General features: G+C 41.2%; 1 protein-coding gene and 2 long non-coding RNA genes across 6 annotated transcripts in view; 2 read left to right on the forward strand and 1 right to left on the reverse strand.

Annotated features, from left to right (window-relative positions):
- The first annotated feature begins 835 nt into the window (after positions 1-835).
- Positions 836-10,894, forward strand: LOC133616001 (uncharacterized). Its single transcript, XR_009816802.2, has 3 exons — positions 836-1,774; positions 4,519-5,000; positions 9,714-10,894. It is a non-coding gene; the product is annotated as an uncharacterized lncRNA (long non-coding RNA).
- LOC133615997 (amyloid-beta A4 precursor protein-binding family A member 2-like) overlaps positions 4,543-27,979 on the reverse strand; it is a 142,699-nt gene continuing 119,262 nt past the window's right edge. For all 4 annotated transcript variants that reach the window (XM_061974974.2, XM_061974976.1, XM_072914767.1 and 1 more), the window contains 5 exons: positions 25,304-25,483; positions 19,557-19,769; positions 19,368-19,487; positions 12,928-13,068; positions 4,543-6,369 (listed from right to left, as the gene is read on the reverse strand). In XM_061974974.2, coding sequence (XP_061830958.1) covers positions 6,298-6,369; positions 12,928-13,068; positions 19,368-19,487; positions 19,557-19,769; positions 25,304-25,483 — 726 coding nt within the window. In that variant the 3' untranslated portion in view covers positions 4,543-6,297. The remainder of the gene's footprint in view (positions 6,370-12,927; positions 13,069-19,367; positions 19,488-19,556; positions 19,770-25,303; positions 25,484-27,979) is intronic.
- On the forward strand, positions 12,605-19,712 carry LOC133616002 (uncharacterized). Its single transcript, XR_009816803.1, has 3 exons — positions 12,605-12,807; positions 12,920-13,088; positions 19,576-19,712. It is a non-coding gene; the product is annotated as an uncharacterized lncRNA (long non-coding RNA).

Raw genomic sequence — 27,979 nt, forward strand, 5'->3', positions numbered from 1 at the left:
TGTTGCCATTTCTAATATAAAGTAGTGTAAAGTTCTTACTTATATCTGTCAGTAAACTCGCTATGGAAGCACTAAAACATACTGGTGTAGTGAGTTTACATTATTCACCCAAGGAACTGTAGTTATTCGAGAGTTCCGGTCGGACGGTTTTTCACGGGACACATTTCGTTTCCGGACGAGGAGATGCTGCTCCGTTATTAATTGAAGTAAAGTCTGAATGTCATTAAAACAGTTAGCTCCATCTTTTGACACTTCTTCCACTCCCGTCCTTGCACGCTACACCGCTACAACAAAGATGACGGGGAGAAGACGCTGCTGGAGGTGAGCCACGTAAATAAGACCGCCCACGAAACGGCGCATCCGGAAGAGACTGTCAGAAAGCGGCTTGAAGATGATCTGTAAAACATAATCAATGCAACATTTTGACCAAAGAACCACCATCACATGTTGTGTAGACCACAAGGAAGTGTTTTACATTTAGAAAAAAAAAAAATAAGAACATGACTCCTTTAATGCAAATATCAAAAATAGACCATTTATTTGGCAATGCGCCTTTTTAATATCAGGTGCGCCCTGTGGTCCGGAAAATACGGTAAGTGACTTTCAATGCTCAAATCAAAATGCTAATGCTAATGTTGCGTGTGATCGTTCCACATTACTTCCTTCAAATAAACTCTCCCGCCAGTCTCTCTTTACTTCGGACCTGCATCCACCCCGATACATTCTTGATAGTAGCGGAATCCAAGATAATTTATTGATAGTGTCTGCTATTTAACATCAGCATAGCCATTAGAGATGTAATATTTGTGACAATATTACAGCGGACTTCATGTCAGTATGTCTAGCGCTAGTCTTTGTCCTGGGCATGACGTTAAAGTACATCCGGCAGTGGAGGCTCCTCTATGGGGGTCTTGGGGCACTAGGAGGTTAACCCCTTTACTACTGTTACCCCAGGTGGCCCTTGGCAAAGGCCTAGTACCTGACTGCCCCCTAGCCAGGGATACGGTGAAGACCTCAACGGTGGAGCAGGCGGAAGACGGTAGATTTAAAAACTACCACAACGGCTGCGATGCGGAAGAAGGCTGCAGCAGAAAAGGGTCCCCAGTCGTCTGGGACTTCATGCCACTGGGACCCTGACCCGATTCTGTCAAGGATCGTGTGGTGACTGTCTGTGCACCAGTCTCCCCACGTAAAACAAAGTCACGCACAGGCATCCCCCATAAAGGGATACACCCCTACCAGGAGGATCGTCATGCTCGTTCGAGTGACCGCCGCTGAAGATGAGTGCAAATGTGGTCTTCTTCTGGCAAAACACTCCCACTTTTGTCCACTGGCACCGCCAAAATCAACCAAAACTGAAAAGTTCTCAAGTCGGAGCTTCAAAGGGATAAAGTTCTAAACGGTTTTGGGAAAAGTCTTACTTTTTTTTTTTTTAAAGTTTATGAAGATTAGGGAAACAAATACATTTGCACCTTGGTTTTGGGACGCCTCACTTGATACTGTCTTCCATCTGAGTTTGTTATTTTATAAACCGCCATTTTATTGTTTTTGTTAGTTGTCATGTTTCCTCCCATGTTAAAGTTAAAGTACCACTGATAGTCACACACACACTAGGTGTGGTGAAATTACCCTCTGCATTTGACCCATCCCCTTTTTCCACCCCCTGGGAGGTGAAGGGAGCAGTGAGCAGCAGCAGCGGTGGCCACGCTCGGAAATCATTTTTGGTGATTTAACCCCCAATTCCAACCCTTGATGCTGAGTGCCAAGCAGGGAGGTAATGGGTCCCATTTTTATAGTCTTTGGTATGACTCGGCCCGGGGTTTGAACTCACAACCTACCCATCTATATTGTATATGTCAGGTTTTGTCAAATTAAATTAGCTCTTAGCTAAATCTGGTGCGTCTAGCAATTGTGCATTCCACTTCGATTTTTCCGAAATTTCAACAAGATTTTCCAACTCCAAAAGTAGGAAAAGTCCTCACTATCCTTGAGTTGGCTTCAAAGATGGCTGCTCTGAGTGTAAACAATAATATCCGTTATTAGCACTGCTGACTATTTTTAAGTCGCACTAAATCAGCCATATACAATATGTTGTTGGACATATGGAACCAGTGTCAAACTCAAGGCCTGGGGGCCACATCATTTTATATGGCCCGCGAACGCCTGGAAATAATATTTCAAAAAAGACTAAGAAGCCGGTTTTTTTCCCATAAAAAATCAGTACCACTGTACCGTAATATGTTGTAAAAAACACTATATATATTACAGTAACATTTTGTTGACTGAGTTTTACGGTAAAATCTACAGCTTTTGTTTACAGTGCATGTAAAAATGTATATAATAGTCAGATGCACACGTAAATTCATACATTGTTTGCTGTTACAAGCGGCCATAACTGCGATGTGTCCCTCAATGAACGCAAGTTCGACACGCCTGGTATACGAGAATGTTACTCTCCTGAAAATAATATTTTGGACTGTTTTTTAAATGTCCTACATTCCTAGCAATCGCGTCTGTGTATCCTATGATAAAAAATAAAAAGTATGATTAGGATTTTGACAAATTCGATTTTCGTACACCGTTTTTGTCGGGTGAAACATTGTGCGTAACAAAACAGCACGGATTTCAGATTTCATTCATTCACAACTCCTTCAACACGAACATTGTTTTTGCACTTTTGGCTTCTTATTAAATAACTTTTTTAAATAGATTACATCTTGCACGTGGAAACTTTAAGTGTGGGCTTTAGTTGGTATAACACTCCCGTCAGGGGGTGCATTATCCGGCACAACACCTGTTATATCAGTGCAACAGAGTCCAACTCCTTAATAAACTCTCCGTCAGAAAACGCCTTACTTTTTCTGGCGATTTTATGAGAAATGACGAAACTTGTCCTGACTGCTGCATCTCTGGGGGTGTGAAATTTGGCAAAAAGTCCTTGTTGGGTTTGCAGTTTTACCATCAACGCATCAGCCTCCCTTGCGCGCGCTTCATCAGACACATTCCGGTATTTTTCCTCATGCTTCGTCATGTAGTGGCGATTCAAATGATATTCTTTAAACACAGCAAGCTGTGTACCACACATTAAGCACACAGCTTTACCTTTCATTTCTGTAAAGAAATACTTGGCAGTCCATGTTTTGTTGGAAACACGCCATTCGTCATCAACTTTTCTCTTTTTAGCGTCTCATCACTTGTCGCTGTGCACCTTCACTCACAGGTTACACCCGGACATACGCCCATAAATAACACTTTTCAAAATAAAAGCAGCGCAGTTGTATTGCGCACACGACATAAATGTTTTTTAAACTTTTATTTTGTAATTTGTGATTGCCGCTGTTCACAATCACTCACGCGCATACGTCCACACGGAAGTAATACAAATGACGCTTTTCAAAACAAAAGCAGGACCGTTGTATTGCACGCTTGACATAGATACTTTTTTAAATGTATTTTGTAATTTATGATTGGTCTCACGCGGGCCGGACAGGGATGCACAAAGGGCCGGATGTGGCCCGCGGGCCGCAGAATGCCCAGGTTTGCTCTAATGCGTTAAATAAAGTACATTTTCTTCCATTCCTTTTTACTAGCTGACCCTTTTGCCAGAGTTGAATTTCATTTCATTCATTTTTATTATTAATTGTATTTGCAGGTCAAATGTGATGACTTTTTCTGACCATTTTGAATCACTTACAGCAGGGGTGTCCAAAGTACGGCCCGAGGGCCGGATCAGGCCCGCGAACAGGTTTTATCCGGCCCGTTGGATGAGTTTGCTAAGTATAAAAATGTACCTGAAATTTTTGAATGAAAGAAACTGCTGTTCTAAATGTGTCCACTAGATGTCACAATAGCAATTATTTGTATCTTTGCAGATGATGCTACATATGTACAAAATACACCACATGATGTTAGGACATCAGTCAAGGAAAATGATCAAACTACATAAATAACATCCTGTAATTTAGATTTTTTTTTATCTTGATATATTGAAAATGAACACCAATGAGTTGACTGATGAACATTATCACATCATTTATTCAGAAAGTATAAATAACGACAAATAAAGGTAGAATACTATTAACCGCAACATGTAAGTGAAAAAAAAAACCCCAACATTATGATTTGTACATTTTCAGTATGTGCTTGTTCTATTTTTAAACAAAACAATCTGAAGTTGTCTTTATTTTTGAGTTATCGTGCTGTGATTTTACCAGTCCGGCCCACTTGGGAGTAGATTTTTCTCCATGTGGCCCCCGATCTAAAATGAGTTTGACACCCCTGACTTACAGTATCAGTGTCAATACAGCTGTTGAGTGTGCCACACGATCACCGGGGCCTCATTTACCCATCACTAGGATTTACACTTATTTTCTATGAGACAAATTGCTTCGGTTTGGCTTTCTCCTGAGCGTATTACTAACCAATGCACCAAAGTATTCATCTACTCAATACTTTTCTATGCCAAAATTTGAGGGTTACGCTTTCACTGCCTTGCATGAAACGTGTCATTTCTTCCAGTGTGATCCAGTCCAACACAATCAGCCAAGTTCAGCTCCAATTTTATTACCTTGCCAGGATGACATGATACTACATTACGAGGCATGCACACAGGTCATGTTACCGCCATTAAATGGAATACAGTGCATCATTAAAAGCCTTTACTCTGTGTGTTAAGGCTTTTTTTTCTTCTTTTTTTTTTTTTTCCGGTCACAGTGTGAGTCTTCGTTCCGTTCTTCCCTCCCAGGACTCCAAAGCTAAACGCACAAGTGGGAGGATGTTTGCAGTGACTAAACCATCGTGAGTCACTCTTTTTCTCTTGACATGATTAGTACGATACTTAACACGTTTTTTTTTCTCCTTCTCGTTATGTACAGACATTCAAATACTTGGCATGGCAATAGGACGGCTCACACGACACGGTTACATTCACTTCAGTCCGGAACGGCAATGATCAACACACACAGCAAAAAGCAGACAGACACACATGTTTGTCCATACAGGTAACTGATATCAAAAAGCATAATTGACGCATCTTACTCGTTATGTCATTTAAATCTGTACAAGATATTTAGAAAAGTCCTCGGCCTTTTAATGTGTATTGCCATTTAAATAAAGTCAACCAAACATACAATAATATGGCATTTCTCCCTAGAGCCCCTGCTGCACACACCAGTTTCATTAACATTTACACTATATAGCCAAAAGTATTTGGCCACCTGCCTTGACTCACATATGAACTTGAAATGCCATCCCATTCCTAACCCATAGGGTTCAATATGATTTCGGTCCACCTTTTGCAGCCAATACAGCTTCAACTTTTCTGGGAAGGCTGTCCACAAGGTTGCGGAGTGTCTTTATAGGGATTTTTGACCATTCTTCCAAAAGCGCATTGGTGAGGTCACACACTGATGTTGGTCGAGAAGGCCTGGCTCTCAGTCTCCGTTCTAATTCATCCCAAAGGTGTTCTATCGGGTTCAGGTCAGGACTCTGTGCAGGCCAGTCAAGTTCATCCACACCAGACTCTGACATCCATGTCTTTATGGACATTGCTTTGTGCACTGGTGCGCAGTCATGTTGGAAGAGGAAGGGGCCCGCTCCAAACTGTTCTCACATGGTTGGGAGCATGGAATTGTCCAAAATGGAGCATTCAAAGTTCATTTCATTCTAAGGGACCAAGCCCAACTCCTGGAAAAACAACCCCACACCATAATTCCTCCTCCACCAAATTTCACACTCGCCACAATGCAGTCCGAAATGTAGCGTTCTCCTGGCAACCTCCAAACCCAGACTGGTCCATCATATTGCCAGATGGAAAAGCGTGATTCATCACTCCAGAAAACGCGTCTCCACTTCTCTAGAGTGCTTGGACGGGTGGCCAAATACTTTTGGCTTTATAGTGTACATTTTATCAACAAACCATCTTTAAAATTCATTATTTCGAACCATAAAACCCGTCCGTATTGCACCGGCAATATGTGGGACGTCCTGCAAAGTCGTCTGCTTTGCACTGAGCAAAGGATTTCAGTAAAAATGTCCAACATAGAAGTATTCACACAGGAAATAAATAATGCAACTATACAAGAAGCATAGCAGAAGTGTATTGCATTACGTGCGTGAATATAAAAAAATAGCTGTGAGTCCTTTTATGTCATTGATTAAACACAAACGAGACAAACAGATAAGGAAAAAAGAAAAAACAGCTATGCAAAGACGTCAAAAAATGAATTAACCTCTGAGTTTGTACAATAAGAGGTTGCTTCTTTTTTTTACAATTAGACGACAATCTGTTCATGGCTTTTATATGTACATCGGTGTCTCTTGGCCTGTGAGGAGTCGGAACATGGCTGCAGGCATCGTCTTCATGTGGATCTGGAAAGTCAAAGAACATTAAGAGTGTGAGTTAATAAAAGGCGTCCATTTTTTTTTACAGCTTTTCTTGTTTTGCCCAATGTTATGGTATCTGCATTCGGGCCGCACAATAATCGGATGTTAATCACGATTATGATTTTGGCTGCCACTCGGGATGTAATGATGGTAAAACTCGGTTAGTATATTCATCTGAAATTAAATGTATTCAACATTATTGTCATCACACTTAAAAAGTACAACAAAATGACATTTTCAGTACAAACCTGCCAGGAACAGACAGACCGTATACACGGTGGAAAGAACAGGAAGCACCGTAAAAAAGGGAGGGAAAAAGTAAACGAGGGGAGATGAGGGAGAGAAAAAAACGAATCCCAAACTCCTATGGCAGGGCTCAGTTTGAGACCAGGATAAGAGAAATCACGGACGGACTGGTGCTATTTTAACTTAACGTTTTTCCCCATTAAAGGCCTACTGAAACCCACTACTACCGACCACGCAGTCTGATAGTTTATATATCAATGATGAAATCTTAACATTGCAACACATGTCAATACGGCCGGGTTAGCTTACTAAAGTGCCATTTTAAATTTTGCGCGAAATATCCTGCTGAAAACGTCTCGGTATGATGACGCCTGCGCGTGACGTCACGGATTGTAGCGGACTTTTTGGGACAGCATGGTGGCCAGCTATTAAGTCGTCTGTTTTCATCGCAAAATTCCACAGTATTCTGGACATCTGTGTTGGTGAATCTTTTGCAATTTGTTCAATGAACAATGGAGACAGCAAAGAAGAAAGCTGTAGGTGGGAAGCGGTGTATTGCAGCCGGCTACAGCAACACAAACACGGCCGGTGTTTCATTGTTTACATTCCCGAAAGATGACAGTCAAGCTTTACCATTGGCCTGTGGAGAACTGGGACAACAGAGACTCTTACCAGGAGGACTTTGAGTTGGATACGCAGACGCGGTGCCGTGACTACGCATGCAGCTGCGGCTTCCAAACATTTGATCGCTTACCCGTACGTGCGTGCCGCTATGTGCATGTCACGTACGTAACTTTGGGGACTTTGGGGAAATATATGTGCTGTATGAACTTTGGGGAGGTGAACGGTACTTTGGGCTGTGGGATTGAGTGTGTTGTGCAGGTGTTTGAGTAGTATTGGCGGGTTATATGGACGGGAGGGGGGAGGTGTTTGTTATGCGGGATTAATTTGTGGCATATTAAATACAAGCCTGGTTGTGTTGTGGCTAATAGAGTATATATATGTCTTGTGTTGATTTACTGTTTTAGTCATTCCCAGCTGAATATCAGGTCCCACCCGCCTCTCACAGCATCTTCCCTATCTGAATCGCTCCCACTGCCCTCTAGTCCTTCACTCTCACTTTCCTCATCCACAAATCTTTCATCCTTGCTCAAATTAATGAGGAAATTGTCACTTTCTCGGTCCGAATCGCTCTCGCTGCTGGTGGCCATGATTGTAAACAATGTGCAGATGTGAGGAGCTCCACAACCTGTGACGTCACGCTACTCGTCTGCTACTTCCGGTACAGGCAAGGCTTTTTTATCAGCGACCAAAAGTTGCGAATTTTATCGTCGCTGTTCTCTACTAAATCCTTTCAGCAAAAATATGGCAATATCGCAAAATGATCAAGTATGACACATAGAATGGACCTGCTATCCCCGTTTAAATAAGAAAATCGCATTTCAGTAGGCCTTTAATTGTCTTAAATTAGACTTGTGGAAACTGACAATTTCGGCCACAATCATGCAGCCCAACTGTGCCTCAATTCCTGTCCTTACAATTTGGTAGAGGGATGTTTTACACCTTAGCAGAATGGAATGTTCAGACATGTCTTATCGTCCTGTTGGGAACGCTCTGGTCAATTAAAGGCCAAATACAATGAATCCAATCTTCGCTCATACACAAACACATAAGCATACTTCCTAGTTTTGAGGATGAGAAGAGGTGCCAGGTGCGAGATGGAGCGAAAGCAGACGTGTGTGTGTGTGTGTGTGTGTGTGTGTGTGTGTGTGTGTGTGTGTGTGTGTGTGTGTGTGTGTGTGTGTGTGTGTGTGTGTGTGTGTGTGTGTGTGTGTGTGTGTGTGTGTCAAAAACAAATACACTAAGCAGGGTTTTCCCTCTATGTCAGTGTTTTTCAACCTTTTTTGAGCCAAAGCACATTTTTTGCGTTGAAAAAATGCAGAGGCACACCACCAGCAGAAATCATTAAAAAACTAAACTCAGTTGACAGTAAAAAGTCGTTGTCGCAATTGTTGGATATGACTTTAAATCATAACCAACCATGCATCAATATAGCTTTTGACTCAAAGTGCTGTCCCCACTTGTCACATCACGCTGTGACTTATTTGGACTTTTTTGCTGTTTTCCTGTGTGTAGTGTTTTACTTCTTGTCATGCGCTCCTATTTTGGTGGCTTTTTCTCTTATTTTTGGTATTTTCCTGTAGCAGTTTCATGTCTTCCTTTGAGCGATATTTCCCGCATCTACTTTGTTTTAGCAATCAAGAATATTTCAGTTGTTTTTATCCTTCTTTGTGGGGGCATTGTTGATTGTCATGTCATGTACATTGTGTCTTTGCTCCACAGTAAGTCTTTGTCCAGCATCCTGTTTTTGTTTACTTTGTAGCCAGTTCAGTTTTAGTTTCGTTCTGCGTAGCCATCCCTAAGCTTCAATGCGTTTTCTTAGGGGCACTCACCTTTTTTTAATTTTTGGTTTAAGCATTACGTACTTTTTTACCTGCACATTGCCTCCCGCTGTTTCCCACATTTACAAAGCAATTAGCTACCGGCTGCCACCTACTGATATGGAAGAGTATTACACGGTTACTCTGCTGAGCTCTAAACAGCACCGACATTCAACAACAACACATCATTTGCAGACTATAATTACTGGTTTGGAAAAAATATTTTTAACCCATATAGGTGAAATTAGATAATCTCCCACGGCACACCAGACTGTATCTCACGGCACACTAGTGGCACACAGTGGTTGAAAAACACTGCTCTATGTTACTGAACATGGCGCACCGCCATAACAAAATCATGGCCGCCACAACATAACATTTTTTTTTACTTACTTGAAAACAAATCAATTTGATATAATGCATTGCAGCCTCCAGAAGATGCCAACAGTTTGATGCTGGCTGGATGGATATATATAGTTTATAATTTGTGCACTATTGACTAGTGATGCACCGAAATGCGGCTGCTGGAAAAAATACTTTGATCACCGAAAACAGCGCTGCCGAAACCAGATGTTGTGATGTAAACAAGACGCATGCGATTGTCTGGAGCGTAGTCAGCGTGTTAACTTTAATGTATTCCAGATATACCCACGAACAGCGATCTACAAAAAGGGCAAATATTAAAAGCACTGTTACGGTTCAAACACCTGCCGCCCCTCACCCTGCTGTGTGGTCCGCTGAGCGCGCCTCGGGACACGCCCATGGGCGTTCTTCTCCTGGAGCAGCCGCGCCTCTGCCTTCTTAAGCCAGCGTGCCCTGCGTTCCAGTGCCAGAACGTAGCCACTTGTACCAGTACAGTAAGCCTTACACGTCTCTAGCTTCCTTGCCTATGTCCCCTCCTTTGTGCTCATCGTGTCTTGTCCTGTGTCGTCATCCAGCAGCCCCTTCGTCATTCCCTGGTTTCGAGCTGTGTGTCTCGTCTCCCCGGATCCCTTCTGGACTTCCTGCTGCCTTCCCGGACCTCGACCTCACGCCTTCCCCCGGACAACGACGCCTCGCTCCGGCCCCTGACCATCTGCCTGTCCCCGGACCCCCGAGCCTGCCTTGCCCTTTCTGGACTTCCGCACCGATCTCAACACGCACCTTCAACACCACCTGGTAACACTCAACATATAATCGCTTCACATAGTCACACTATATATATTTGGATTAGTCACACACTTCATTCTTGGATATTTCAATAAACACGGTGCAAGCTAAACGACGTGCTCCCACTGTAGCGTTACAAGCACAATGGCGGCTTTTAAGGAGAGAAAGTCCAACTACGCCAAGCAAGTGTGACGTCATGCTCGCTGCAGCTCTCTTTTCGTCGGCGACATCGAGGGACAGAAGTAGAGTCTCTAAACACAAGTACAGTCTATAATAACACCAGAAATGCTAGATTTGTTCCTAGTCGTTTCTAATAAAGAAAAATACACTTCAGACATTTTAAACATTATCAACTAACTACATTTTCCAATAAGCAACAATAATTGATAATAGAGCAAAACGATATAATATAAGATATATGTTATTACTCATTAATAACACAGATTTGTTTTAACTGTATAATTTTTTTGAGCCTTTTTAAAGATGATTTTCTTTATCATCATAGCAAATTATGCAAATTTTACGATGACGTCATGCTGACCACGCTCCTAACAACGCTTCCACCGCCACAGGGATCTTGGCAATCTAGGGGAAACCCTGCCAAGGTTCACCTTCGGTTTTGTTGGACTAAAGCCCAAGCAACCCTTTTGGAGGGGTAACAGGATGGACGAAAGTGTGTGAGTAGTGGGACCATTCTGAGAGAACGCGCTCAGTCTTCCCTCCAGCGCTGGTTTTGCTAATGTTTGTACTTCACTTTAATTCGATTTAAATTGTTTTGGACGTTGAACCTGCCACTTCCGCTCTGGAAGAAGGTGAGTATAGACTCAAAAGTTCACCTTTTCTAACATTCTTTACCAATACCATTTCCTGGTCATTATCGAATGCTTCATCGCTCTCATTTCAGCTTTTAACAACAAATGTTGAGTAGTTTCATTGATCTTCTTAATGAGTTATTTTTGCTGATGATGTGGTTGACTAAAATGCAGCCAGTCCAACTTAAAAAGTATGTACAGATGAGTTGCTAGAGCACAATGATTAGTACCGTATTTTTCGGACAATTCGGCGCACTTAAAATCCTTTCATTTTCTCAAAAATCGACAGTGCGCCTTATAACCCGGTGCGCCTAATGTATGGAATCATTTTGGTGGTGCTTACCGACCTCGAAGCAATTTTATTTGGTACATGGTGTAATGATAAGTGTGACCAGTAGATGGCAGTCACACATAAGAGATACGTGTAGACTGCAATATGACGCCAGTAAACAACACCAAAACTTTAAATGTTCAATTGAAAATAACGAACATTACACACGGCACTCAAAAGTCTGTCAAAATGTTTCAGTATGACTTTGAAGCCGCACCGGTTGATGGATTGTCGGCCCATTACGGCTACCGTAGTCAGAGATACAAGTATTACTATGGTGTGTGTATAAGGACCGCAGAATGGCACCCATTAGCAGACATATTATCTGGCGTTTTGTTTTACAAAACCAACTTTTCTTACTTTCTGGTACCTGCTGATCTGTATTTGGGATGTGCGTGAATCTAGAACATTTGCGCAGGTCCGCCACTGTAGTCCGTGCCGATACCGTAGTCGAAAAGCTTCTTCTTTTACTCTATCTTCTTGTTATGGGACATTCACCCTCTGCTGCTGCCATTTATAATATAAAGTAGTGTAAAGGTCTAACTTATATCTCGCTATGGAAGCGCTAAAAACTACCGGTGTAGTGCGTTTACATTATTCACCCAAGGTACTTTAGTTATTAGAGACTTCCAGTCGAACGGTTTCTCACGGGACACATTTCCGGTCTTGTTGTTGCACTAATGAGCCACGGATGAGGAGATGCTGCTCTGTTATTGATTTAAGTAAAGTCTGAATGTCATTAAAACAGTTAGCTCCATCTTTTGACACTTCTTCCACTCCTGTCCTTGCACGCTACACCGCTACAACAAAGATGACGGGGAGAAGACGCTGTCGAAGGTGAGTCACGTAAATAAGACCGTCTACAAAACGGCGCATCCTGAAGCGACTGTCAGAAAGCGGCTTGAAGATGATCTGTAAAACATAATCTACGCAACATTTTGACCAAAGAACCACCATTACATGTTATGTAGACCACAAGGAAGTGTTTTCCATTTAGAAAAAAAATTAATATGACTCCTTTAATGCGTCTTATAATACAGTGCGCCTTTTGTATGAAAAAAGACCTCATCGGCAGTGCACCTTATAATCTGGTGCGCCCTATGGTCCAGAAAATATGATTGTGCAGGAGAACAGATCACCGCCGCTGTCCATGGTGCTGAGGACGAGCACCATCGGGTAGCATGTGCTGACGGCGAGACACAGCTGGCAGGTGATTAGATTTCACAGGTGGTACGTGTTAATCTAATCATCTGTTGTCTTTAACAGTGAGCGGCCGGGTGCAGGAGGGAGAGGAAGTTTGGAGAGGGACTGAAACGTCTTGGAGAGAACGTATCACCGATGAGTGTGTTGAAAAACATTAAATCTGTTGTAGCCTACAACTCTGTACGCTTGGCTACTTTGACGTGCGTATTCGTGGAACCGCAAGACAGCGACTTCTACAACGGTATATAACTTCTGTTTTAAAATGAAGAAAAAAAAACAGGTCCTTAGTTGTTTATAAGGCAGCAAAACATGTTGAGCAAGAAGCTTTGTTGTGTGTGTGTGTTTATGTTCAGTGCGTCACCTCGCCAACAGAGTTTGAGAGAGCCTGGACAATCTTCTCATGTGCTGTGGCCACCACACTCTGCCCGTTGATCTCGATGATCCGGTGGCCAACCCGGACCCCTCCTCGCTCAGCTATGCCCCCCCGCATAAGACTGCATATCTGGGAGGAACACAAAAAAGGTCAGCTGGCATATTAAATGTGTGCAGGCATAAGGGCAAACTGTGTTGTTTAAAGCGGGGGTGATCAAAGTGCGGCCCTTGGGTGGCATTTTTTGGCCCACAGAGTGTTCACTTACGACAGCCTCAGTACATTGTGGATTTTCAAGTACCATTGAGATTTGAGTACGCTTTGACGTTTCATGTTAAAATGATGTATGTTTTAGAGTGTCTGAAGTGTTTTTGGAGCATTGGAAGTGTGTATGAAGCTGCGTGGAGGGGTTATAAAGATGATATATGCATACAGTATTTATATACATCAGGGGTGCTCACACTTTTTCTGCAGGCGAGCTACTTTTCAATTGATCAAGTCGTGGGGATCTACCTCATTCATATATATAATTTATATTTACTTATTTATGAAATATATGTTTTTGTTAACAAGTTAAAGCTGTATAATGATAATGCAAGCATGTTTAACACATATAGTTAATATTGTTAATACATTAAAGGTGTTTAATGATAATACAAGTATGTTTAATACATATAGTTAATATTGTTAACAAGTTAAAGGTGTTTAAAGATAATGCAAGCATGTTTAACACATATAGTTAATATTGTTAACAAGTTAAAGGTGGTTAAAAATAATACAAGCATGTTTAACACATATAGTTAATATTGTTAACAACTTAAAGGTGGTTAAAGATAATACAAGCATGTTTAACACATATAGTTAATATTGTTAACAAGTTACAAGTGTTTAAAGATAATACAAGCATGTTTAACACATATTGATTCCTTTCTTTCATGAAGACAAGAATATAAGTTGGTGTATTACCTGATTGTGATGACTTGCATTGATTGGAATCAGACAGTAGTGATGATAACGTCCGCATTTTCGAATGGAGGAGAAAAAAAGTCCTCCTTTCTGTCCAATACCACATGAAAGTGGTTGGTTTTTGTCATCTTATTTGTCCAGCTTCCGTACTCCTTTGTATACACTTTACAAGAAATACATTGTCAGCAAACTCCGTAGCTTGCTAGCTTGTGCACGCCAGCTTTCTGAGACTCTTATTTTGGTAGCGCAGGCAGGATGAAGCAGAGCTTTTATTGTGCAACTGTGCAGTCGGTCTTTGGAGTTTTGACGACAGGTACGGCGCCAGAGTCTGTTGAAATAAAGTGTTTCTCGCCTTCCAGTCGGTAATTTTAATGATCTGGCAGCAGCCAGCGTCATCTCAGAAGACCCTCGGGTGCCGTGAATGTCAATCAAGTGACGAAAGTGACGTCATAGTGAAGATTTATGATCGCTCATTTTTAGGACTATTTTTTTAATGCCTGGCTGGTGATCGACTGACACACCCTCCGAGATCGACCGGTAGATCGCGATCGACGTAATGAGCACCCCTGATATACATCATAAAATAGTGTCCATGCTTCACGTAAATTCACCAACAATGGTAGTGTAACCCCAGCTTTAATCGAAGGAACACAGTTTTGTAAAAATACAATTATTTAATTATTAATAAGATACATTATTAGTCGTGCTGTCAAATTATTATTTTTGGATTAATCATGAATAATCACAGGTTATTAATCCCTTAATTAACTTGAAAAAAGAACCTAAAAATATTGTACACAAATACAAAACCCAAAACCAAAGAAGTTGGCACGTTGTGTAAATGGTAAATAAAAACAGAATACAATGATTTGCAAATCCTTTTCAACCTATGTTAAATTGAATACACTGCAAAGACAAGATATTTAACGTTCAAACTGGTAAACTTTGGTATTTTTTTGCAAATATTAGCTCATTTGGAATTTGATGCCTGCAACATGTTTAAAAAAAGCCGGCACAAGTGGCAAAAAAGACTGAGAAAGTTGAGGAATGCTCATCAAACACTTATTTGGAACATCCCACAGGTGAACAAGCTAATTGGGGACAGGTGGGTGCCATGATTGGGTATAAAAGCAGCTTCCATGAAATGCTCAGTCATTCACAAACAAGGATGGGGCGAGGGTCACCACTTTGTGAACAAATGTGTGAGCAAATTGTTGAACAGTTTAAGAACAACATTTCTCAAGGAGCTATTGCAAGGAATTTAGGGATTTCACCATCTACGATCCGTAATGTCATCAAAAGGTTCAGAGAATCTGGAGAAATCACTGCACGTAAGCGGCTAAGCCCGTGACCTTCGATCCCTCAGGCGGTATTGCATCAAAAAGCGACATCAGTATGTAAAGGATATCACCACATTGGCTCAGGAACACTTCAGAAAACCACTGTCAGTAACTACAGTTCGTCGCTACATCTGGAAGTGCAAGTTAAAACTCTACTATGCAAAGCCAAAGCCATTTATCAACAACACCGCTGGGCCCGAGCTCATCTAAGATGGACTGATGCAAAGTGTAAAGGTGTTCTGTGGTCTGACGAGGACACATTTCAAATTGTTTTTGGAAACTGTGGACGTTGTGTCCTCCGGACCAAAGAGGAAAAAAAACATCCGGATTGTTATAGGCGCAAAGTTGAAAAGCCAGCATCTGTGATGGTATGGGGGTGTATTAGTGCCCAAGACATGGGTAACTTACACATCTGTGAAGGCACCATTAATGCTGAAAGGTACATACAGGTTTTGGAGCAACATATGTTGCCATCCAAGCAACATCTTTTTCATGGACGCCCCTGCTTATTTCAGCAAAACAATGCCAAGCCACGTGTTACAACAGTGTGGCTTCATAGTAAAATAGTGTGGGTACTAGACTGGCCTGCCTGTAGTCCGGACCTGTCTCCCATGAAAATGTGTGGCGCATTATGAAGCGTAAAATACCACAACGGAGACCCTGGACTGTTTGTACATCAAGCAAGAATGGGAAAGAATTCCACCTGAAAAGCTTCAAAAATTTGTCTCCTCAGTTCCCAAACGTTTACTGTGTTGTTAAAAGGAAAGGCCATGTAACACAGTGGTAAAAATGCCCCTGTGCCAACATTTTTGCAATGTGTTGCTGCTATTAAATTATAAGTTAATGATTATTTGCAACAAAAATAAATATGTTTCTCAATTCGAACATTAAATATCTTATCTTTGCAGTCCATTCAATTGAATATAAGTTGAAAAGGATTTGCAAATCATTGTATTCTGTTTTTATTTACGAATTACACAATGTGCCAACTTAACTGGTTTTGGGTTTTGTACAATTTTATCGTCAGAGTGTCAAACAGGAACATTTTCTTAATGTTTTACTTAAATGCACATCATTTATTTGCTGGAAAATAAGATAAAAGAACATGAACGGTCTAAATATAGTGCGTGATTAATCTGCATGTATATACAAGATTAATGCATTTTTTTGTAATCAATCACACGAGTGAACTTGTTATTTTTGTCAGCTGTAATTCTCAGATATTACATTATTAGATGTGATGTTTGATAACATAAACAGTATTGATTGACCTCCATACAATTATTGTGTAAAGGTGCCCTCGCTAGAAAATGTTTGACACCACTGATTTACAGCAACACACTGAACAGATCTTTGTACAGCAATATTCTGAGGTAAAACAATGTTTCTGCGGTGGAAGCTCAGCAGTAGAAATATCATCAATAGCTGGACTAGAACAGGTAGAGTGTTTCCCATACATTCGACCCGCCCAAATCTTTTCATTTGGCCTGTCGAAAATCACCCAAATAGGCTCGATGAAACAATTTTAACTAGGGCTGGTCATGTATGCTGTACTCGCGCCTCCCCAAAGGAGGCAATAGCGAAGCATATGTGTCACAATGAAGCAGCAGTGGGCAGAGTAGAATAAGAAAACTACTCATTTAACCCCGAAAAAAATCTAAACAAATTGCGAAAATCTGAAATTTAACAAAGACTGGACAAAAAAACATATGAATGTTCTGCCCCAAGCAAGTGCTCTAGTCATTGTTTCCTGTCGGACCTTTTAAGCGCCAGCAGCAACGATGGTAGAAATCCCAGTGTGTAAGCTTCATCACGAAACGTGAAAAATCTTTGTAAGTAGATATTATGCATAAAGATATTTAGTTTGTTTTTTATTTAAATTGCTGACTTTGTGATGTCTTTCGCATCTGTGGTCGTGCTGTTTTTTTGTCTGAGAAAAGCCTGTTTTATACATGTAGCGCTAAATTTGACCAGTAGAGGGCAATAACCCTACACCTAAGGTTTAATTGTGATGAGTCACATTCATCGTGTGCAATGTTTGATGTGGATATTGTTTAATTTCTATATGCGTAAACATCTGCAGTTTATTGTGTGAATGTATTAACACTAAACCTTCTATTTTATTTATGTAAAATACACATCCATCTGCCATCTCCGAGTTGGGGAGGAGACCCTGCCCCAAGTGGAGGAGTTCAAGTACCTCGGAGTCTTGTTCACGAGTGAGGGAAAAGTGGATCGTGAGATCGACAGGCGGATCGGTGCGGCGTCTTCAGTAATGCGGACGCTGTATCGATCCGTTGTGGTGAAGAAGGAGCTGAGCCGGAAGGCAAAACTCTCAATTTACCGGTCGATCTACATTTCCATCCTCACCTATGGTCATGAGCTTTGGGTTCTGACCGAAAGGACAAGATCACGGGTACAAGCGGCCGAAATGAGTTTCCTCCGGTGGGTGGCGGGGCTCTCTCTTAGAGATAGGGTGAGAAGCTCTGCTCCTCCACATGGAGAGGGGCCAGATGAGATGGTTCGGGCATCTGGTCAGGATGCCACCCGAACGCCTCCCTAGGGAGGTGATTAGGGCACGTCCGACCGGTAGGAGGCCACGGGGAAGATCCAGGACACGTTGGGAAGACTATGTCTCCCGGCTGGCCTGGGAACGCCTCTGGATCTCCCGGGAAGAGCTGCCCCCACGAACCGACCTCGGATAAGCGGAAGAAGATGGATGGATACATCCATCCTTCCATTTCCTACCGCTTGTCCCTCTCGGGGTCGCGGGGGTGCTGGAGCCTATCCCAGCTGCAATCGGGCGGAAGGCGGGGTACATCCTAGACAAGTCGCCACCTCATCCCAGGGCCAACAAAGATAGACGAACAACATTCACACTCGGGCCAATTCAGTGTTGCCAATCAACCCAGATGCATGTCTTTGATGGACATCCATCGATCTTTTTTCTACCGCTTATTCCCTTCGGGATCGTGGGGGGCGCTGGAGCCTATCTCAGCTACAATCGGACGGAAAGGCGGGGTAAACCCTGGACAAGTCGCCACCTCATCGCAGGGCCAACACAGATAGACAGACAACATTCACACTCACATTCACACACTAGGGCCAATTTAGTGTTGCCAATCAACCTATCCCCAGGTGCATGTCTTTGGAAGTGTGAGGAAGCCGGACACTAATTATGTAAAATACACAATGGACTTTTTACTTTTGCTATGGTTATGTTTATATTTTCAGTCTTACAAGCTTAAATGAAGGAAGAAGTGCAAATAAATAAAACTATGGAAGGAAAATTATTCAAAAGAAGGAATATCAACATTTCTAGAGCTTCTGTTTCTTCATGCTGTTAACTATCTGTCTAGCTGCGCATGCTGGAATTGAGTAGCGAGGGCGGAATAATGAATTTCTTTGACAGTGCAGTGTGAAAGCCAACGTGTTTACTTTGCAATTAAGTAAACACAGTCTCTAAGGAATATAACCTGTGGAGGCACTTTCTGACGAAACATCCACATCTCGATGGCCAGCCCCTGAGCCCTTGGGCTCTTGAAACAGTGGCCCTTTTCATTTTATAATTGGAAGCCCTGCCATTCAGTCAATTATTTGTGACGGTCCGATAGGAATACATTAGGTCTACTACAAATAGATTTAGCGCCACCTGTTCGCATCTCGCTCATAAACGCATTATAATTGAACTATCTGTAAATGTAGCTTGTTGTGACAGCTTTAACACAGTTTGTACGCAGCTGGTCTGCCAGATAATAAAAAGACGTAGAAGCAGTGATCAGCATTTCCAATTTATTCTCCACTCTGGCCTACGTTTTGTCAACATTTGTCTTTTTAGGGACAAAGACCTACGCTTGGGTGTTGACAACAAACCAAAATGCATGGCATAATCTGCCTTTTTAAAATAATTGTGTTTGTGTGGACATGGCCTATACTCTCACAGGCAAAATTTTAAATAATAACACAAAAAAGGAACACTTTTTTTAGTTTATTAACATACTTGTTTTTTCTCCACTTTTTTTCCCCCACAGTGTCTATAAAAATGACATGCACATGCGTCATGGCCCATTAGGTGTTATCTTGTCACAGTCCTGTGGGTAAAATGGTAAGGTAAAACAAACTTACAATTCCGTTCTGCACACTGAAGCCCAGCTGATACTTGAGGTCAGGTCTCTTAATGAGGACGGTCGTAACAGGAGGGCAGCTGACAATGTTCATTTTCACCTGCACCTGGTTCTTTAAACCCTGTACACACGACATGCATCTAAAAAACAGCAGTAAGCCAGGTTTAATTCATTTATCGTCTCTCTGTACCTTGATGATTCCCTGACAGGTGGCGAGCGGCAGCCCTACGAGGCTGGTGTTGTTGATGGACATGATCTGATCGCCGATGCTCAACTTGCCTGAGCGTGCCGCTGGGGCGCCGTTCATCATGTTGGCTAAGATGACCGTGGGGAGGATGGAACCCCAACCTGACTCCACGATCACGACGCCCAGGATCTCGCCTTTACTCTTCTCCAGCTGCAGCTGTGGACGACAGCAGAGGAGAGGTCAGGTCTTATTGCCTGTAACAACACACCTAATTAGTCTTTTGGTAGACTAATTAGTCTCCTGATGAGCCCTAAGCCCCATTCAGACGAGACATCAGCAACTATAATTAGTAGTAGTGTGTAATATACTGTGGAACCCTTTTACATCAACGCCCCTTGGATTGGCTTAAAGTACCGGTAAGTGGCTGTCGCCATAAACATAAACACTGGGCAGTAAAAAAGGCTTTAAAAAAAGAACTGACAATGTAGCTAATGCGAGTCATCTATTCAACTTATAAAGCCCTCGAAAAAAAACATCTTCATTTACATGTTTTGTGTGACCTGTGTTAGCAACATTGTCATTGTAAGAGCTAACGCAGAGGAACTACTTTTAGTAACACGATGCCTCGGTTACTGAGGTAACTACTGCAGCTGTTGACAAACTGAGCTGTTGCATCACCTGTGAGTTGGTGAAAGTCTGTGCTGGTTATAAATCATGTCTCTCGCTCGTATGGGAGAAACCTTGCTTCCATAAGCCGAGAAATGTTGAGACTTGGCAACTTTAAAAATAATTTTTTGGGGGGATTCATCGCGAGAAAGACGCTACAATATGCTCGTTTGCTCCCGACATTTTTTACCTGGGCAGTGAGTATTATGATAAATTCATCAACTATACAGAGAACACAAGTCTTGTGCTGGAAGATATGAACATCCTATCAGTTGGCACTGAGAGCAGACAATGTACAGTAAGTGATTATTTTATGATGCTTAGTGTTTGGCTAGAGCTAGATCTGCTTGTCACCCAGCTTCTACAACTTGTAGCTCATCCTCCTTATATTCAGGCAAAAAAATATAAGGTTCTAGATCAGGAGTCACCAATGCGGTGCCCGCGGGCACCAGGTAGCCCGTAAGGACCAGATGAGTAGCCCGCTGGCCTGTTCTAAAAATAGCTCAAACAGCAGCACTTACCAGTGAGCTGCCTCTATTTTTTAAATTGTATTTATTTACTAGCAAGCTGGTCTCGCTTTGCTCGACATTTTTAATTCTAAGAGAGACAAAACTCAAATAGAATTTGAAAATCCAAGAAAATATTTTAAAGACTTGGTCTTCACTAACTGACAAAGAAACAGATAACAGATTTGGTGTCCAGTTCAAAGTGTGATGTGATTTATTTAAAAATTTGAGAGTTGACTTTTGTATTTTACGTGAGTTATTATTTGTACAAACATGGTGCAAAGTAATTCATGATTTGTTAAAAAATGTTAGTGGCTAGTTAGTTAAAATGGGATATTGTGATTTCACAAGACTGTTTTAGAAGTGATCATTTGAAAATGTTCAATTTGAAAAATGTGTACTTAGAGAAAAAAAAAATAATAAAGTGTTGCATATTGATATTTATCTGTTTCTATATATATTTATTGTGAGAAATCATTAAGATGATCAGTGTTTCCACAAAGATAAATATCATTAATTAATAATAACATAGAGTTAAAGGTAAATTGAGCAAATTGGCTATTTCTGGCAATTTATTTAAGTGTGTATCAAACTGGTAGCCCTTCGCATTAATCAGTACCCAAGTAGCTCTTGGTTTCAAAAAGGTTGGTGACCCCTGCTCTAGATCATAATTTGTGCCAAAGTAGTTGTTGGCTCTCATGAAGTCCGCCAATATTATTAGTAGTTGTTGTTGTTGAAGGAAATAGTGAACGTTGTCTTGTGCTCAGTGAAATCATTGCGGCAAAAAATGAATTGCAATTCCTAAAATTACCAAAATACCTAAATATATATATATATATACAGTATATATATATATATATATATATATATATATATATATATATATATATATATATATATATACACACAGAGCCGGCCCGTGGCATAGGCCGTATAGGCAAATGCTAAGGGCGCCGTCCATCAGGGGGCGCCACGCCAGTGCCACAAATGTTGGAGAAAAAAAAAGAAAAAAAAAAGTTGGTACTATGATTTCTAAATACAAAAAATAATCCCACGTTAATTAAAATGCAAAGTAAAGCCTATTTATTAGAAATATTATTTGTTACAACATTACGCCCCCCCCCCCCCCCCCTCCCCCCGCACGGTGCGCCCCCTCCCTTCCGGTATCACGACTCTTTTTGGACGTCACCACATCAAAAAATCAACACAAGATGTTAAAACGGCCAAAACTGTCAGGTGCCCAGGGGAAAAAAAAGAGAAAAGAAGAGGAGGAGAAACGAGAAAAGACAGAGGTAGCAGGTAGGTAGCGTTAGCCTACATGAAATTATTTGTCTGTTACAGAATGTGATAGTAGCTGGCTTTTTAGCATTAAGCTAATGTTACATGATTCGGCAATTGCTAATCAATAAATAGCTTGTTCTGTTTTAACGTCGGGTTAATATCGTGGAGGGGGCTAAATTGTTATGGAAAATAATAATGTAACGTTAGGTAATTACAGTACTCCCACCTTACATTCCTCAGGGACATTTGTATTAGATCTTTTAAGCCGGTGTTTTTTGTTTACATTGTTATTGCCTTCTGGTTAGCTAATGTTTGCCCTGCAGGTAATAGTCACTTTTCCACCCCTTTATATATTAGGTATAGTTGTATGTAAAAAAAAAAAAGGTCAAAAACAAAGCTATTCAGTTTCTTGTGAGTATATACACTTCACTGCCGATGTGGGGGGGCGCCACCTAAAATCTTGCCTAGGGCGCCAGATTGGTTAGGGCCGGGCCTGTATACACACACACATAAATACATACATATATATACATATACAGCAGTGGTGTGCTGTCAGGGCCAGCGAGGCCTTCTCTGCTGGCTTAACATAACCAGAAATCATGATCATAATTAAAAATAAAAGGAATTTTTAATTTATTTTCCCTAAATATCTAAAAGTATACATATTCTCTTCATGTCATATTATGCTCCTTCCAGCGCTGTTGTTTTTAGTATATAGAGTTTTTATCTTCAGAATCAACAATGCGGGTGTCTGTGCACTGTAAGTGAACGGGCACATACAGTGTCAGACAGTCAGATCACACGTTGTTGTTAGTAAGGCCTTCTAAATAGCCTAAGGCAGATGATATATAGTGATGTTATGAGGCAGGTACATAAGAACTCCATTACCCAGCACGCCACAGTAGTGAAGAGCATGCGCAGTAGCCCCGTTTAGGTTGTTGAACGTACTCATGCCGGCAGCTGGATGTTTTTGATGAGCAGGCTTTGGAGTAAACTTTAAGAACTCAGCCAACACGCCTCGTCTGCATCTTTTATGATTAGACAAGACAACACATATACAGTATTTGCTAGGCTATTTTCAAGAAGGATATTTAAAGAGAAACTACATCTTGTGAGACGATGTCAGCCAACCCCGTAAGCTAGCTCAGCTGTCGATAAAATGTGAGTTCAGATATTTAATTTCTTTATTTTTGCACGTTTAAAAATGTTTTTTGCAATTTAAATTTTGACAGTACCATATACGATATGTTTTAATTGCTGATGTGGGTTTATTGATTTGTAATTCCCCAGAAAATAACTTGTTTTGTACAATGGCCAGTAGTGTGTAAATGTGTTTCTGTATAGTATTTCTCCAGCAATGGTCATGTGGGGACATAAATTATGGTATTTTGAGAGGCAATTATTGTAGTAAATATTATTGTAATAATTATTGTATTGTATTGTGTATATATATATATATATATATATATATATATATATATATATATATATATATATATATATATATATATATATATATATATACAGTACAGGCCAAAGGTTTGGACACACCTTCTCATTCAATGTGTTTTCTTTCTTTTCATGACTATTTACATTGTAGATTGTCACTGAAGGCATCACAACTATGAATGAACACATGTGGAGTTATGTACTTAACAAAAAAAGGTCAAATAACTGAAAACATGTTTTATATTCTACTTTCTTCAAAATAGCCACGCTTTGCTCTGATTAAATTTTTGCACACTCTTGGCATTCTCTCAATGAGCCTCATGGTTTTCACTATACAGGTGTGCTTGAAGCTCATCGAGAGAATGCCAAGAATGTGCAAGGCAGTAATCTGAGCAAAGGGTGGCTATTTTGAAGAAACTAGAATATAAAGCACCTGTACATGTAGAATAAAGAGAAACATGTTTGGATGACTCGCCTCTATCTTTTTAGTGGTTGCCACCGAGTTACCGAACAGGTTGTCATGAAGCTGGCTGTGGCGCGTTCTTTCTGACGTCACTTCCTGTGTGGGGCGCGGTCTTTCTGGTGTCACTTCCTCTCCGAACTTGGTTTGTAAATGATCAATGAGTCCATACAAAGCTAAGAGCCAGAGATTCTAGAAATATACGGCGCACTTACCCAAGTAAAAAATTGTCCGAGGAAGGGGACCTTAAACGATGATTTAGTGTGGCTGAAACGCGGCTTAGGCTAAATAATTATTCGTTTAAGGGGTTATCCGGCTTAGTGTAGACATAGCCTAAGACTGCAAGGAAAGCTCAGCTTCCCCTAAAATGTAAACAAAATAAGTGGTTGTATATGTACTGTTTGGTTTACATTTCATTGACTAAATATGTGCTCGAATGCATTAAACTTTTGTTCACAAGCAGCTACTAGCTACTGGGTCAACAACGCAACTTTAGTAACGTCATAGTGCATTAAACAGTGTCAAAGCTTGACATCAACGCAGAAAAAATAGATAGTCATTGTACCTGAGCCTGCTCAGTGGCCATTTGGTTAGAGTGTCCGCCCTGAGATCGGTAGGTCGCGAGTTCAAACCCCAGCCAAGTCATACCAAAGACTATACAAATGGGACCCATTACCTCCCTGCTTGGCACTCAGCATCAAGGGTTGGAATTGGGGGTTAAATCACCAAAATGATTCCCGAGCGCGGCCACCTCTGCTGCTCACTGCTCCCCTCACCTTCCAGGGTGTGGAACAAGGGGATGGGTCAAATGCAGAAGGTAATTTCACCACACCTAGTGTGTATGTGACTATCAGTGGTATTTTAATTTTAACTTTAATAAACGCTCGGTTTATTAAAGTTAAATGGATGATATGATACCTTTTTGATTGACAGATTGCAACATTATACAATCCTGGACGAACTGCCAATGCGGTTATTTACAAGAAAATTGTCAAGTAGAGTAAATTGTAAAATACATGTATTTTTTTTCTGTTGCGGCCTGGTTTGGCCCCTTCCCTATCCTACTGTACGTACACGGGAGTTGTATGTAAGTAAACGCCAGGGCGGCCTCTCTGCATAAAGCAGAAAGTGTTTCTCTGCTTCTAATCCTCCCAAATCCTCTCATAATATTTATAGGAACATCAAGGGCCAAAGAGGAAAAAAAACGGTTTGAGCAGATTTTACTGCATAATCTGCGTCTAATAAACCAAGAGTCACTGTAAACATGCGCTCATGGGACAACGTCTACTATTGTTTACGTCTCATTCTCAAATGATTAATCAAGTCGGGGTTGACGAGCCCAGCTTTGCCATGTGAGAAACACCTGGAGGATTCCAGTTCTTACAAACCTCTTTGCAGTTTTCAGAGTTGGAGAAGTGAATGAGGTCATCATTGTACATCTCCTGGGTGTTGATGATGTCACTGTACTCCTTTTGGCTCAGATCTTCTGGGTTAATGCCGTTGGCTCTCAGGAACTCTTGATAAGCGACACTGAAAGCCTGGCCGATGGACTGAGCGATGAGCTGGGCCTGTGTACAAAAACACAATGAAATGAATACATATAAATGGCAATATTGTAGCACATTGGTTCTCAAACTTTATTCACCAAGTACCACCTTAGAAAACACTTGGCTCTCCAAGTACTACCAACAAGACCAACATTAGAATACAGCATCATAGTAGGCCAAAGTATTCATTAAAAACAAAGCAGATGTTTTATTTAACAAGTATATTTACATTTGTTGACCCTTGTAACATTACACACAGAACAGTAACACTCTGTTATAATATAGTAAAAATAAAACACTGTACTTAAAGAGGAACTGCACTTTTTTGGGAGTTTTACCTATCATTGACAATCCTTATGTAATACAAAAACACATGTATTCCTTTTTTTATGCATTCTAAATAGTAAATAAAGGTGATCAAAAGTCTGCTTACAATGGAGCCTATGGGAGTCGCTCTATTATGCCTATACAACTCCATTAAGGTTTATATACATGCTGTAAGTCAGGTCTAGCTCCAGCCTATCTTGCCGATTGTATTGTACCATATGTCCCGGCAAGAAATCTGCGTTCAAAGAACTCCGGCTTATTAGCTTATTAGCTCGCCTGTATATTGGTTGGGAACATCTCTGCGCTGCTGACCCGTCTCCGCTCGGGATGGTTTCCTGCTGACCCCACTGTGGACTGGACTCTTACTGTTATGCTGGATCCACTATGGACTGGACTCTCACAATATTATGTTAGACCCACTCGACATCCATTGCATTCGGTCTCCCTAGAGGGGGGGGGTTACCCACATATGCGGTCCTCTCCAAGGTTTCTCATAGTCATTCACATCGACGTCCCACTGGGGTGAGTTTTTCCTTGCCCTTATGTGGGCTATACCGAGGATGTCGTTGTGGCTTGTGCAGCCCTTTGAGACACTTGTGATTTAGGGCTATATAAATAAACATTGATTGATTGATTGATAGTGATTCCCAGAGCCCAAAAAAAGTCTGCGTGCTATAGAGCGTTTTCTATTCGGGCTGCAGTACTCTGGAATGCCCTCCCGGTAACAGTTAGAGATGCTACCTCAGTAGAAGCATTTAAGTCCCATCTTAAAACTCATTTGTATACTCTAGCCTTTAAATAGCCCCCCTTTTTAGACCAGTTGATCTGCCGTTTCTTTTCCTTTTTCCTCTGCTCCCCCCTCTCCCTTGTGGAGGGGGAGACACACAGGTCCGGTGGCCATGGATGATGTGCTGGCTGTCCAGAGTCGGGACCCGGGGTGGACCGCTCGCCTGTGCATCGGTTGGGAACATCTCTGCGCTGCTGACCCGTCTCCACTCGGGATGGTTTCCTGCTGGCCCCACTATGGACTGGACTCTTACTATTATGTTGGATCCACTATGGACTGGACTCTCACAATATTATGTCAGACCCACTCGACATCCATTGCATTCGGTCTCCCCTAGAGGGGGGAGGGGGGGGGGGTTACCCACATATGCGGTCCTCTCCAAGGTTTCTCCTAGTCATTCACATCGACGTCCCACTGGGGTGAGTTTTTCCTTGCCCTTATGTGGGCTCTGTACCGAGGATGTCGTTGTGGCTTGTGCAGCCCTTTGAGACACTTGTGATTTAGGGCTATATAAATAAACATTGATTGAAGTATACAAGTATACATGTAATGTAGTAACAGGCACACTTATAATAACATGTAATATTTACGTATTTTGATCATTGTAAGCATGAATTTAAATTAACTGCAAGCTCTGCACTAAGGAACTGAACTATTAAAACAAGCGATATATAGTTTGAAACATTCAGGAAGTATCCACAGCGTTGTCAACTCTGTCACTTCCCCGCTCCCTCTATCTTCCGCTGCACGCCAAAACATTTCACCGACAAGGTAAAGTGGTTTTAATTTTTTTTTCCTAATTATTGTCACGACCTGGCTGTTTATGTAAGAAGTTTTGTGATTTCCAACTGTGAGCGCACCACAGGGCTAGTGACAGTGTGTGTGCGTGTCGGCAGGGCGCCTGAAAATAAGGACAGTTCGGTTTGTCGCTTTGTTTTTTTTGGCCTTGTTATCAAATATAAAGTTGATCCTTGTTATGTTTGTTTAATATACAGTACTTTATAAATACAGTTGGCATGGTATGGTACTGTACAGCACTTTATACTGTGTTCAAAGTGTACTTTGAACACTTTTGTTACTAAAATGTGGACTTTTGTTGAGGCTGGAGCCAATTATTTATATTTATATTGTTTCTTATGGAGAAATTAGCTTCAATATGCAAACTTGTATATTTACACACCCTGTTTAAGTACAGACAAAAGTTTGAGTTTCCACTGTACATCTTGGGTACATGTAAGACTACATGTAAAAATTGACATTGTCATTGCTAAAACATTTTGTGTGTGATTTCACAAATTAAAAGTACAAAGAAATCAAACATGCCACTACGGTGATGCATAAAAAATAGACCGGAAACTACCAAGCAACAATAGACAACATAATTTAAACTATTATATATCATA

This window comes from Nerophis lumbriciformis, linkage group LG15, assembly GCF_033978685.3.
Source record: "Nerophis lumbriciformis linkage group LG15, RoL_Nlum_v2.1, whole genome shotgun sequence".
Lineage (NCBI taxonomy): Eukaryota > Metazoa > Chordata > Actinopteri > Syngnathiformes > Syngnathidae > Nerophis > Nerophis lumbriciformis.